We start from the raw sequence: 13,674 nt of genomic DNA, 5'->3' as shown, positions 1-13,674 counted from the left end.
GTTCCATAATATAAATTAAATTTATCGACTTCCGAATACTGGTGGTAATTACTAGTGGTAGGACCTCTTATGAGTCCACGCGGGTAGGTACCACCGCCCTGCCTATTTCTGCCTCAAGGTGGGTGGCGCATTTACGTTGTAGATGTCTATGGGCTCCAGTAACCTCTTAACACCAGATGGGCTGTGAGGTCGTCAACCCTAATGATCAATTAAAAAAAAAGAATAAGTCCGATATAAAAAAAGTGCTTTAAAAATTTGAAACCTTTAATGAGTAGGTATACATTTAAACTTCATTACATTAACCACTTTTTTTCTCTTCTACGTGCGCGTAATAAAAACATTTTTCTTTATGTTGTAACTCAAAACGCTTTTATTAGAAATGATAACGTCTATCTTTAAAACTAAGAGCCGCCATTTCAAAATAGACTAACTTGTCACGAACTATTTCCGAGTCTCTTCGACTGGGTCACAAGCGAGCGGTCATTAAGATTCAATACAAGCTTTCACTTACTGGTATTACCACCACTACGGGCTCAGTTTTGTAATAATCAACGTGTATAACGCACGTACACACAACACTATCGGTTGCTACGAAAATAACCCAGATTTAAAGGAAAATCAAATCAAATTAAAGATGGAGTTTGTGAAATGTTTCTTTGCAATGGTTAGTATTTACAGCTTTTTCTTCAATTAAGGTTTTAACTGTTTTTATAGTAGGTCAATGATGCTTTTATTTACGTTGCCACGATCTTAATTGTCTAACTCGTGTGTATAAACTTTAATTTAAACAATAATTTATTGTGTTATTTTAATGTTTTTCAAATTTTTATGTATGTCGTGTTCGAGGGATATAAAAGGGATGTATCAATTTATTTCGATAGATCGAAATCGAATTATTTCGATAGATATTCGATTAGATCGATTGAAGTAGAGATACACATTATTATTATACGGAAATTTAAAGATTTACAATTAAAAATATTATTTGAAAATTGCGTTATTTTAGAGTCAGTCACTAAAAAATTAATGCTTATAGAGAGTTTCATAATGTCATAATCTGCTAGAATAAGTTATTTAATGCTACACGTCAATAGATGGCAGTAAAATAATTCTATAAGGTCTGAATTCTACAATGGATTTTAATTAGGTATATTCTAAATGTGAAGTATAATAAAAAATTTAATGGATTGTGTTTATATTCCAGCTCATTTTGATCGTTTCTCTGATCACTGTAGAGTCTACGATACCACAACCAAGGGCGCCGAATTTCCAATATTTTGAAAGGTAATCATAAAAAATTTAATTTAGAAAATGTAACCATAGTTTCTATATAACTGTGTATGTATCGAAAAATTCGTATTTCACAACGAATTGTGAATGTAACAAAATATCAATACTTTTTCATCAATCAACTTTTTAGTATATTAGTTTATTAATAGATGGCTCTGTATGGATTTTTGCACTAAATTGCACTAAAAGGACAAACCCGAAATCCATACAAACTTGGGCCTGGCGTTACAGTGCTAGAATTTGGGCATAAGTTACAATAGCTAAGAAGGTTTCATGAGCCCAATTTTCAGGTCTCCCAGCAATGGCCAAATTGGTAAAATCAGACAATGTTTACATTTTAGGTTATGTTTATTGTTCGAGATATTTTAATAAAAACGATACTTTTGAGGCTGTTTCCTACTAAAGATGAGTAATTTTTTATGAAACCTGTTGCAGCAACAGGTTGCTTTAAAATAAAAATGGAACCTGTTACGAGAAATCGCGCGTTAGGTTGTTTACGAAAACGAACGAAAGCCAAAAATTAAAAACAACGTAATGCGAAACGCGCTGCGCACGAAATGATTTTTTTATGGGATTTTATGACCCGGTAACTAAGACCTTTAGGTCAGTCTTATTTTAATTTTTATGAAAACTTTTTTATATGAAATACTATATTTATATGATAACTTTTTTTTATAAAATATAAATCATTACGTGCTCCCATATTATCTCATCACATTTCATTTAATTTTATTTCATGCCTTTTTTATTTTTATTTTTAATAGGTTAGATACCCATCGACGAGCTCACAGCTCACCTGATGTTAAGTGGTTACTAGAGCTCATAGACATCTACGACATAAATGCGCCACCCACCTTGAGATATAAGTTCTAAGGTCTCAGTATAGTTACAACGGCTGCCCCGCCCTTCAAACCGAAACGCATTACTGCTTTACGGCAAAAATAGGCGGGCGGGAGGCGCGGACTCACAAGAGATCCTACCACCAGTAAAATTATTAATATAACTACACCATAGAAAAACTCAAAGTACCAAATCGACTTTTTCATGTTATATTTAAGATTGCCAGTTGAAAATATTTTGAATTGCCGCAGTTGCCGACATGATTTCGTGTCATAACTAAATGGCACAGTTATTTATTTCTTTTAATGATTTTTGTTAGTAGATTTTGGTGCTTTACGTTACGTTATTCAATGAGATTAAGTTTATATTCTGGCCAGCGAATCATGGAACAACTAAATAGCAGCAATCCAAAATATCTTCAGTTGGCAACATTAAAGATAAAATAACACGATTTGATACATTTGTGTTTTTCTATGGCATAGTCACATTAATATAAAAATGCAAAACTACCCTTTCATGCTATATTTGATGTTGTCAGTTGTAGATATTTTTAATTACCGCCATTGTAAGTAGTTGTGTCACGATTCGATGGCCATACTCTATTTACATTGATTAAAATACCTATAAAAACAGTCATTTATCCTAAAGCAAAAGAGTATTCATTATTTTTTACACTCGATTTCCACTAAATCGATCCTATTTTATGGATGCTCTAATTCTAATCCGCGCGTTTGTGGAGCTAGTTACGTATATTGAAATAAGTGTTGCAGATGTTTACAAAGATTGTTTAAAACAAAAAATTGAATTCAACTTATTTTCTACACTTGGCCATTGTCAATGAAGCTAAGATTTCAATAGGTTAATCAAGCAAAATAGACGAATTTTTTGGTACATATCCCATTCGTGTAACGCTTAGGCCCAAAATGGGGTTTCTCCTTTAGAACAAATGATTGGTTTGTGGTAGTAATGGGTAAATAAGTACGGGGATCACATACAAGATGGGTATTGTCTAAGTACTAAAGACACGCGGGAGCCATTGTACTTTTATAGCATTAAGACTTAGGACTCATGTCTCAAGGTGGGTGGCGACATTTACTTTATTAGTGTCTATTGGTTCGGTAACACCAGTATGTTTAGTGCGAGTTTTTCAACTTCTCCATCGCGTCCATATTAAATCACATTTGTATGGAGTTGGAACAGCGCCCCTAGCGGCAGAAGAAGGGAATCGCACAGGAAGACCGAGACTTCGTTCACCCGTTTAGGCAATAAAAAAAACACTAGTACATTATCCATAGACAATTTATTATTTTTTGTTTTTTTTTATTGCTTAGGTGGGTGGACGAGCTCACAGCCCACCTGGTGTTAAGTGGTTACTGGAGCCCATGGACATCTACAACGTAAATGCGCCACCCACCTTGAGATATAAGTTCTATGATCTCAGTATAGTTACAACGGCTGCTCCACCCCTTAAACCGAAACGCATTACTGGTTCACGGCGGAAATAGGTAGGGCAGCGGTACCTACCCTCACCTTGTGGACTCACAAAAGGTCCTACCACCAGTATTCGGAAGTCGATAAATTTAATTTATATTACGGAACTATGGAACTTTAAGGCTGAACTCGGGAACTGAAGAAGATAAAATTTATTTTTTATAGTATATTATATATCGTTTCAAAATTACATTAAATTAAATTAAGTCGACGTTACGACTCGTTAACGCGGGAAAAGAAAATTTCGCCATTTTGTTTTTTTTTTATTTCAGGCCTAACTACCGCTATCCTTATTACGACGAAAACGGCAAAGGAAAATTGCTGTACGGATATGGAGGACCAGAATTGTACCAATACAAATCCTATTCGCCCCTTGAAGGCATACATTAACTCTTCAGATATAATAGGATACGAAAGGTTACAAACTGGGAGTCTGTAATTAAACATAATAAAGCATATTATTTGCATAGTTCGTTCCGAATATGTAGTTTTAATAAGGTTCATGCAGAAGAAAGTTTATTAGTTTTAATTTTACAATAGGAATAGAACCACTGAGATCATCTACAGTGAGTTTCCAGACATCCTTTTTGCTGCGTACCATTCGGCTTTGGAATGAGCCATGCTTTTTCTTGAGCGGTATGACATCCCTTCTTCAAACGAGGTCTGAGAAGACTCCATAGCGATAGACAGTGGCTTGACTTTATCCCTGTCTTGCTGATGTCCGTGAGCGTCACCATCATGAGTCGTATGTTTGTTTATAAGAAAAACAAAATCGTTAATTGTATATTTGACAATTCATTCTACAATATATCCAATTGCAATAGACAATATTTTTATTATGTAAATATCTATTATTTTTGATAAATATATTATTATCATTAAGTATGTAGTTATTATCATAAGCAGTTAGTAAGTGGGACGGTAGGTACTTTCATCAGTTGTATCATGTTGAATTGTTTATATTTTAATAAAAAAAATGAAAAGTTATCTACAGCAATGTTTTATTTCAATAAATGAAAATTCTTCTAGGGTAACAACGTAGTAACAAAACTCAATTGGTACATACAAGAAACTGCTGTTAAATCTGTTTCCAACAAGACAGAAAGCGTCCCTGTTGCTTTTCGTCTTTTTTTAAGTTTTGCAATTGGCTTATCGATATTCATAACATTAGTAATATATTCAGTATCACTCATTTTCATTTCTTTATTTTGAAATTAAACCGCTTAAATGCGATGAAAGTGATTTTTTTTAAACAAAGTATATCCCAGCAGACATTGTTGAAGTCTCGCCAGACCTGTTTGTTTTTTTTAATTCATTACTAGTAAAAATAATGATCATAACATTAGCACAACGGAAGGTTGTAAATTAGGAACCTTGAACGGTCATTATAGGTAAATATTGTTTGTTTGTTATCTAATATCGTAGGCGAGACATAGTATAAATGACTTTAAGCGAATCAAGTGCTAAGTGATAATTAATTAAATGAGTTAGAAATTGAATATGTTGCGAAAAAAGTTTATTTTATGGCCTTTCTAGGCAGACGAGAGGATACGCCCCACTGAGATCACTGGTTACCATGGCTTATGGAGATCAGCAATGCTAAGGGCACAACCTCATCACTGAGTAAACATCATAAGAAGCATCGTAGAGGAGAGTTCGTTCTACAGACTGAGTGTGTCTCTGCAGTGTCGGTGTATTGCCAGCGGTCAGCTCTTACACATATATGAATATTCTAGTTTTTCTGCCAAAGCACTCTTCACTGTTCTGAGATACTGTCCATGTCTTACTGCCCTATTGAAGATACTGCAGTCTGAGGGATGGTAAAATTAAATAACTCTCAGTATCGCCTGGATGGAGTGCGCTTTAAATCGATTTGGCAAAGGTCCGTGCTAAGTATGGAGACAAAAGATAGTCTACTTTATTTCATACGGTATAAACTATATTCATACCGAATTCCATCAGAATCGATTAGGAAATGCGTGAAATATAACAGATAGGCGACGGCAACTACGAATATCTGGGAGAGGATCCAATAATTATTTGGAATCTAATAGGGCCTTGGGTTCATCTGCCTGTCTACGTTCGCAAAAAAATGTCGATTTAGTACCTAATTAAGTTGATCTACTACAAAGTTACCCACTATTCTTGTATAAACAAGTCAAAGCAAACAGTGCATGCAAACAAAATACTTCAATATATGAAACTCCCCTTTAGAATTTAAACGTTCAAAATGTTGAAAACATTTGTTTTACATAATCTGTGTTTTATTCTCCATGGTTTTATTATCTTAATCTCTTTTAATTACGTGAATGGCTACTCTAGTTTTTGGGCGCCATTGTACGACGCTACTATTTTAAATTACCGCGTAAATGCAAAATTCGAACCAAATTTGGACAAAAAAGTGATAGATGAATATAAATATGTCAATGGTTATAGAGGTGAAAAATTGATTGCTAATTTAGGTAACGGCAAAGGAATTAACAACTTCATGCAAAATGGGGTAGGTATTTTTTTATTTCATTTTGTTTAAATTTTATATTTATTTCTTTTTTACGTTTAATCTACGGTACTTAACTGCAATTTGCATATAAAAATGATTAGGATCCATCCTCGGTTAATTAATAATAGTCAATACGTTACATAGCACTTTGTAATGGAAAAATATTCTTATGTACAAGATATCCGCTGTTTTGTGAGGAATTATTGTTTACATTGTGTACCACCAGCTAGGGGAGCAACTTTATTCTTGGAACCACTGTTTATACTCAATAAGTTTCAATTTATGTTTTTGTCAAATGCCATTTGGCTCTTGAATGCCCATCCAGTGTTCTCAGAATGCCTGTCATCCTGCCAATTTGAAGTCATCAGCGGTAGGCAGCTACTTTGCTGTGCCCCTGAACTTTCTATTGTGCATTAGCGACGGTAAACACTCACCATCAGGAGGGCCATATGCTCGTAATTTCGTTAAAATATAATGTTAACTGCCGTGATTTATTCATAGACAAAGCTTTTTTTTACATTTATGAACTTGTACGTCTTGATTATGTAGAGCATTATTCATATATATTTTTCTTACGTTATTGCAGTTTCTTATTGAGGATTTCTTTTTCAGATTCAAGAACCAGTTTCAGTTTATTACACTTATAGAGGAGCACATAATTGAATAAGTGAGTCGACTATTATCAAAGCCGGCAATGTGACTTTTGGACAATTATTGGTAAATCAGAAAAACGAATTATTGACTTTGTATTCCATTGGCAGTCACAAAACTCTTCTGAACGACATCTTAGATAAATAAGAGATTAAGTTAATACTTTATTTAATGCAGGTTTTGAACCGTATTCTTTGAAGGAGACGATTACATTCAAATCAATCTGTATTGACATATCAATAACATATTTTTTGTCCAAATGCACAGATTGCCACTTTTGATAATAGACGACTCAAGTATTCATTTGTTCTCAGTAGATATAATCTGTGGTTTTATATTCAGATATTGGTTTCATGGTTGGTACCAGACCAGGACCAAAGTGAAGAATATTTTTTTTAATGTATATTGTATATCATCTCTTAAATTTTCAGTAATTGTAGTATAATAATTGAAACTTCCAAAAAATACTTTACATAAACATCAACACTGTAGAATTATGTAAAAAAAAATTACATGCTTATACTTTTATGTGTTAAGCTCTTAAGTTTAATGTTAGATTTGCGTATCTGAACATTATTTGGTAAATTGGGAGGTTTTATATGTAAGGATTTAATTAAGCAGATAATAAAAAATGTTACAAAAGAAACTTAATTTTTATTTCTTAAAATCTAACATGTATTTTCTAAACTAAATTCTTCGCCTCTGTGTACTTATATACAGAACATTATTCCCACGTATGAATGCATCGCCATATTTATTTTTCAGCTGTCCGTTTACATATTCTTCGGTCTGTTCCAAGGCTATATTCATGTATCCATCAAGGCATGCTAGAACACCTAGAAGTAAAAGTTTTATGTGTTTTACTTGCTACAATATTCAAACCTAATAATATTGTTAATTCATGTAGTTTTTATGATAATTAATTTTTAAAGATATGTAAGAACTTTATTGAAGTATTATACCCAACTAGCTGTACCCGTTCGCTGGGCATTTAAAATTAAAATTATTTCTCAACCCCACAAAGATTCTCAGCATTAAAGCCTCCGGCACTGGTGTAGGGCGTCCAACACTCATATAAATATTAGCCTATCCATTAAGTACATATATTTTCTACATGAATACCAAGTTTCAAATCAATTGGATGCATGGTTCAGTAGTTGTAACGGAACATCCCTAAAAACCACTGTAGATTTATGTATTAGTATAGATATGTCACATTGAGGATACTGTTGGACAGCTTTAGGATACAATACACAAAAGCTAGATGTCTGGAGTCTGATTTTTAATTTATGGTTGATACTTCCAACAGTATCCCAACCATAGCCTCAGACAGGACTAGAGATGTGTACATAAGTTACTGTTGTGTTATTTTCAGTGTTGTTACAGTGCAGTATATCTGACAAACAAAATGAAATTAAGGTAAGTTAAGGAAATGTAACATTAAAATAATAACTAATTAGTTATGGAAAATAAATACTTATGACTTATTGTGTATTATATCAATTAAAACAGTCATCAATTTTTAGCCACGTTTACTGAGAATCTTTTATTTCCACTTAAGACAGCAATTTTAATTGAGTTAGGAAAAATCAAGTATGATTAACATTAACCTTAAAATGTACTTGAATTTTTCAAACCAAGCCTATATAAATTTTTTAATGTTTGAATTTCATTAATTTACGCACAGTAATTAGAGCTCAATCGCAAATTAAAATAATTCGCATAACATAACCAACAAATGGAATTTTAAATCTTCATAAAACTAAAGAGATGATATCTTTTTTTTTTTTAAATTGTATTTTAGAGCTTGGTGGTTCTTAAAAGACGAAGTGATTGTTATTGCTAACTTAATAAATAAAATTTAAAAGGAAAACAAACCTCTATAGTCAACGCCGCTGTTTAATTTAACGACAACTGGGCGACCGTGAATCTGCTGTATAAACGAGGACAAAGCTTCCTTACGACTCATTTTTTGTGTTTATTTAATATTCTGATGAAATTGAAGACACGAAATACATTAAATGTAACTTAAAAATTTTCAAGTTGGTCAAAGCGGGTGTTTTGATTACTTTTGATCTTTTTTTAAAGGTTTTTATGACTTGGTAACTAATACCTTTAGGTCGTCTTATTTTAATTATAGTGAATTTTTTTAAAATGAAAAATTGTATTAATATTATGAAATGAAATGAAGTTGATTACTATGAGACATGGCATGAAATGAAATGTAATGAATTGAAATGAGATGTTACGAGATGAAAAATAATCTCAGTAAAATGGTGGTCATTTACTGAGACTTTTTCAGTGGACTTTTTGGAGGATGCCGAGAAGTTTGACATTCTATTTTCAAATCCAGTTATTTGTTTGTTGATTAGTGTTTTGTTTTCACTACATTTGTAATATATGTATCTTACATCAATATGTGCACGATAGAAGTCAATAGAAGAGTGAATATGGAGAGCTCCGTCGCCGTGGCCATGCCGCAAAACGGCTCATATTAAGTTTGGTATTTAAGAAATAATGTGTATGTACGGAAATAACACTACAAAAGAACGCACGATTGGCCTGTACGGTTCAGCACAGAAGTTTTGATTTAAAACATTTTGCAGCTTTCAACGTTAGGATCAGAATAATATTAGTTCATTTGGGTCAAGTTGGTGGGCAAAACTTGATATGTGGCACCCCCACACGAACTGAACGATCGTCACCGCGACTCCATTAGGGTATCTTGAAGCATATTGTCATCTACGATGAATTATGTTGTTTATAATCATAAGCGGTCACATCTAGCTGGTCATTTGCGATGAAAAATAGATTATTGTTTATAATCATAAGCGGTCATCAAGCGGGTTGCAAGCACACCCTGATTCAGAACTAGAGGCGACTTTACCTATGGTGCGAGGTGTGTGTGAGTTGCAGATGCGCGCTGCGGTTTTAGGGTGCACCGGCCTCTGCATTCTTAATGAATCAGTTAGATTTGTTCCTAGTCCAACTTAGACTGCACGCTTACTAGAGAGCGCTAGAATAATTATTGCACTCGGACATTACATGGACTAGAGGTTCAGTACAAAGGCAATGCCTCAAATGAAAATCTACCTCTAAATATGTCATGTTCACTGTTTAGTGGCTTTGTTCTGGTATAATTCATCACAGCTTCCTACCAAATAGCATCATTACTACAGATGTGTATGGTGAGGAACAGTATACAATGATGAAGAAGCTCTTGTATCTCCAGCCGGCCCTTCTTAATCGCTTGTCCACACTTCACCTATATGACAACGCTCAACCTCATATGGCACAATCACCGTCTTTAAGCTACAAGAGGTATGGATGGAAGTTTTTGCATCCACCATAGACACAAGTTGTTGCGCCAACAGACTTACTATTATCCTTTTTTAAAAGTTTGAACAACTTCTTGGTAGGGTAAAAATGCAATACCCAAAAAAAGGGTTAACTGAAAATAACTGGGCTTCCATACGCTACACTTCTTCAAGGGCATTGAAAGATAGGAAAAAAAAATATCAGTGATCTAGGGAAACAGCATAGTTACTACTATGAATACTTATACCAAATTTTCTGGAGGAAAAAAAATGTTGGTTGGTTTGTATGATTAAACTGAATGATGTGTGTTATTGAATGATTGATAGCTGTGAATGATATCGAAACTCAAATTGTGCTCTAAATTTAAATAAATGTTAACTACTATTATATGGGGTAATAAAACTAAACATAAACAGTATTTTTTTGTAACAAAATGTTCACTTTGCTTAAATAAAGTCTACGTTCTCTCTTTAGCCTCCATCGAAGTCCATACAAAACCAGTATAATTATTCAGTTCATTGTCAGTCAGTGGGTATGGACTGTTGCTCGCTTTGTAGTAATCAGATGGAGCATGCATCACAAATTCCATGTATTCCAGTTTCCGAGGCAGCTCTTCTTCAGGGCCTGAAAATTTACAGCAATATTAACCTTAACTGTCACATTTTTTATATACACTATTCTTTTTTTTTGCTATATGGCAGTTGAGTTTTCGTGATGCTATTGTTGCCAGTGTCGAATTAGTAAAAATCATATTTACAAAATAAAATAAAAATTAAGCAGAATTTAATTAAGTTGGTTTATTTCATATTGTAATCTATTGGGATGAAATTACACTATATATAATCGATATGAAATCGAACGATGGAAGAAGAAAATGGAAGTTAATGAGACTTTAGGCAGCTTTTTAGAAATACCACTTCCAGCAACATTTCGTTTTGTGCTATTCTTGCGCTTTGACCGAATACACATTTAATGAGTCACCATTATTACAAGTGGAAAATCTAAAGAAATACTAAATGAACAAAATGAAAAAATTCACACAAAATGCCTTAGACATATTATTAGATATTGGATAAAATCTTTAATCGCCTACTTCTGCCTCTCGCAACTCAGAGCAAATATCTGTATTTCTAATTAAGCTATTATTAAAAGCTCATACCAATGATATATGTAGCAGGATCAAAACATTTCTCTGGAGGTGGGCTCGCTTTTGTAGGTAATAACCAGGTAACAGCTGCACTCTTCTCACAGTACTCATCAGTTAGGAAGCCTCTGATCTGGGCATAGTATGTACCACCATCGATGTCAATCATCGAAACGATATCACCAACTTGCATGTACATACCCTGAAATAATTACCACAGACTATTCAAAGCAGAACCGAGGTAATTTTTCAAGTTTTTATGTTTACTTTGAATAATAAGTTAGGGTTTTTTAAATTAAATTAATCTCTAATCAGTTTTTAAACTATAATTAGTATGCGATATGGCCTCAAGATTATTGAAAAATTAAAAAAAGGTATATTTCTACAGCTGTTGTATGTCTAACTACAGATTTTAATTGGATTAAATAATTGAACAGACCTGATAAAATACTGAATCACTTGTAACAACAGTCGCTGTAGCTGTTGGTGCTTTCAATGGCTGTCTTTTGAATAGACTCCTGCGTCCTCTGCCCCGCGGCGCCGGCTGCTTCAGTGGCGGTGGAGCAGGTGTTTTAGGTTTGTATCTCGTTGATCTAGTGCTTTTCCTAGTGCCCTTGCCGGTAGCTTTAGCCGGCGTAGACTCCTCATTTTTACCATTATCTTTATCTTCCTTAATGTCTTCACAATCAGTTTTAATACTGCTGTCCAATTTTGATTCCTTCGATGTCACCGTTGAAAAGTGGCAATCATTACAGATTTGTCCGTTTTCTGCGCTTCGCCATAACATAGAATCGTTGGTTCCGCATTGACTGCAAATCGGTTTTGGCATTATGTTTGTATTTTTTCAATTTAAATAGATAAATATTCTAAAATAAACAAATCGTCGCGTTCAAATCCAAAACCAAAACAAAGTCTGTTCACTCTGTTCAATGTTCATCAAAACATAGCTGACAGTTGACACTCGCTTAAGTCATCGTTCTGTTGCTCCGCTGATTCTAAAGTTTTTATCGATAGACGCATGATGTCTTCACAAAATAAAGATCATTGGGCGTTTTTTACCCGCTTTTTTTAAAGTCGCGAACATAAACCAAAACACTTTTAAATCATAGTGCTTCCAATCATATTTAATATTATGTGGTTATTTTAATTCATAACAATGGGAAAATGGAAATAAAAGTAAAATGAAATTCATATTTTAAGTTGACTATTTGTCCTAATTACTAAATATGACCGCTCAGTAAGTTAAAATATCACTCCGTGGTATTTTACAGACGGCTATATTGTAGACGTATTAGGCCCGCCCCCTGATCACGTAAAAATTTGCGACAGCCACAATTTTGCAGATGTTGTGCAGACGCGTCGCGACCGATCGCAAAACGTCAAATTATTTCGTATCACGTACCGCGATTGTTCGCTTACCGCTTACTGCAGTTTTCTGTCATACAACTAGCGCCAGTCGCAATCGGGTAGCAATAATTGGCACTAAAAAGCCACATTACTTTTTTTTTTTGCTGAACAAACCGGCAAATGAATTTATAAAAGCGCGTTACATATAAACATTTCAAAATGTTTAAGTGGAATTCACGTTTGAAACGCCAAGTGAGAGCTGCTAATTCTGTTCTTTTCGATGAAGCGTTACTAAAAATAAGTGATCTAATAATAATTTTTGCTTTATTTTGAATAATAGCTATAAAAATGTAATTGTGTCGTGTCAAACACTGATAACATTTTTTTTTTGTAATCGTTTGATAATTTGTAAACAGATAGTTGTTTACGTTACGAACCTATTTTAAAAAAGAATGGATCAAAATTATAGCCTAATTTATTAATTTCATTATCAATTAAGTAAGTACATAAGCTCACAACCCATCTAGTGTTAAGTGGTATAGACCTCACAACGTGAATGCCGCCCCCACCTTTAGAAACGAGGTCTGAGTTTCAACTGTATACCAAAACGGCTGCCCCATTCTTCAAATTGCAACGCATTACTGCTTCGCGGTAGAAATGGGCGGAATGGTGGTCTTGCGGGTTAATCAAACGTCCTACCACCAACGATTTCTTAAAGAATATTTGCTAATTTGATTTTAAATAAAAGATGAATGAATCCTTAATCATGGAAGTCTTCCATGTTTTTATGTCAAATACGTGTTTCATTGGATTTATTGATATCTGCCTGCGGGATTCTAACACTGGTTCAGTCGCATCTTTATTAGAAAGTCGGTCGTCTCTACTACACCGCTTAGGCCACGACGATTTCAAATTAAATAGTAAATTCTAGAATAAATGATTTAGTTTTATGGTTTTATCAATAATAACGTGTACAACAGATCCATCTCACGCCGACATGAGGCCGACAACGCTAGAACAACCAGTCGATGATATTCTAGGCGAGATGCTGCTATTCTTTATCAAGTAATAGATAGTGGATTTGTTTGACTTG

The 13,674-nt window shown here is 33.9% G+C and overlaps 3 protein-coding genes across 3 annotated transcripts; 1 reads left to right on the top strand and 2 right to left on the bottom strand.

The window, feature by feature from the left end:
* The first annotated feature begins 326 nt into the window (after window positions 1-326).
* On the top strand, window positions 327-4,608 carry LOC114240950 (uncharacterized). Its single transcript, XM_028171645.2, has 3 exons — window positions 327-664; window positions 1,205-1,284; window positions 3,894-4,608. The coding sequence occupies exons 1-3, from the start codon at window positions 635-637 to the stop codon at window positions 4,009-4,011; spliced, it is 228 nt and encodes a 75-aa protein (XP_028027446.1). The 5' UTR covers window positions 327-634; the 3' UTR covers window positions 4,012-4,608.
* A 2,798-nt stretch (window positions 4,609-7,406) lies between these two features.
* Window positions 7,407-10,355, bottom strand: LOC114240923 (U6 snRNA-associated Sm-like protein LSm6). The gene is made up of 2 exons (XM_028171605.2): window positions 8,651-10,355; window positions 7,407-7,608 (listed from the first exon to the last, which is right to left on the bottom strand). Exons 1-2 carry the CDS (start codon window positions 8,739-8,741, stop codon window positions 7,460-7,462), a joined length of 240 nt encoding a protein of 79 aa, XP_028027406.1. The 5' UTR covers window positions 8,742-10,355; the 3' UTR covers window positions 7,407-7,459.
* A 70-nt stretch (window positions 10,356-10,425) lies between these two features.
* Window positions 10,426-13,296, bottom strand: LOC114240955 (GATA zinc finger domain-containing protein 1). The gene is made up of 3 exons (XM_028171651.2): window positions 11,674-13,296; window positions 11,250-11,436; window positions 10,426-10,714 (listed from the first exon to the last, which is right to left on the bottom strand). The coding sequence occupies exons 1-3, from the start codon at window positions 12,061-12,063 to the stop codon at window positions 10,548-10,550; spliced, it is 744 nt and encodes a 247-aa protein (XP_028027452.2). The 5' UTR covers window positions 12,064-13,296; the 3' UTR covers window positions 10,426-10,547.
* Window positions 13,297-13,674: the final 378 nt, after the last annotated feature.

The sequence above is a fragment of the Bombyx mandarina genome, chromosome 28 (genome assembly GCF_030267445.1).
Source record: "Bombyx mandarina strain Sakado chromosome 28, ASM3026744v2".
Classification (NCBI taxonomy): domain Eukaryota; kingdom Metazoa; phylum Arthropoda; class Insecta; order Lepidoptera; family Bombycidae; genus Bombyx; species Bombyx mandarina.
Note: the sequence above shows the minus strand (reverse complement) of the source record. Positions and strands in the feature narration are given on the sequence as shown.

What these genes read in the sequence shown, in the direction of transcription:
- LOC114240923 (XM_028171605.2), bottom strand. Translation starts at nt 8,741, where the DNA reads ATGAGTCGTAAGGAAGCTTTGTCCTCGTTTATACAGCAGATTCACGGT. An exon ending in CAGCGGCGTTGACTATAGAG is followed by an intron (nt 7,609 to 8,650) that starts GTTTGTTTTCCT and finishes TTTTACTTCTAG; the next exon opens with GTGTTCTAGCATGCCTTGAT.
- LOC114240950 (XM_028171645.2), top strand. Translation starts at nt 635, where the DNA reads ATGGAGTTTGTGAAATGTTTCTTTGCAATG. An exon ending in TGAAATGTTTCTTTGCAATG is followed by an intron (nt 665 to 1,204) that starts GTTAGTATTTAC and finishes TTTATATTCCAG; the next exon opens with CTCATTTTGATCGTTTCTCT. An exon ending in AATTTCCAATATTTTGAAAG is followed by an intron (nt 1,285 to 3,893) that starts GTAATCATAAAA and finishes TTTTTATTTCAG; the next exon opens with GCCTAACTACCGCTATCCTT.
- LOC114240955 (XM_028171651.2), bottom strand. Translation starts at nt 12,063, where the DNA reads ATGCCAAAACCGATTTGCAGTCAATGCGGAACCAACGATTCTATGTTA. An exon ending in GTGATTCAGTATTTTATCAG is followed by an intron (nt 11,437 to 11,673) that starts GTCTGTTCAATT and finishes TAATTATTTCAG; the next exon opens with GGTATGTACATGCAAGTTGG. An exon ending in TCCTGCTACATATATCATTG is followed by an intron (nt 10,715 to 11,249) that starts GTATGAGCTTTT and finishes GTAAATTTTCAG; the next exon opens with GCCCTGAAGAAGAGCTGCCT.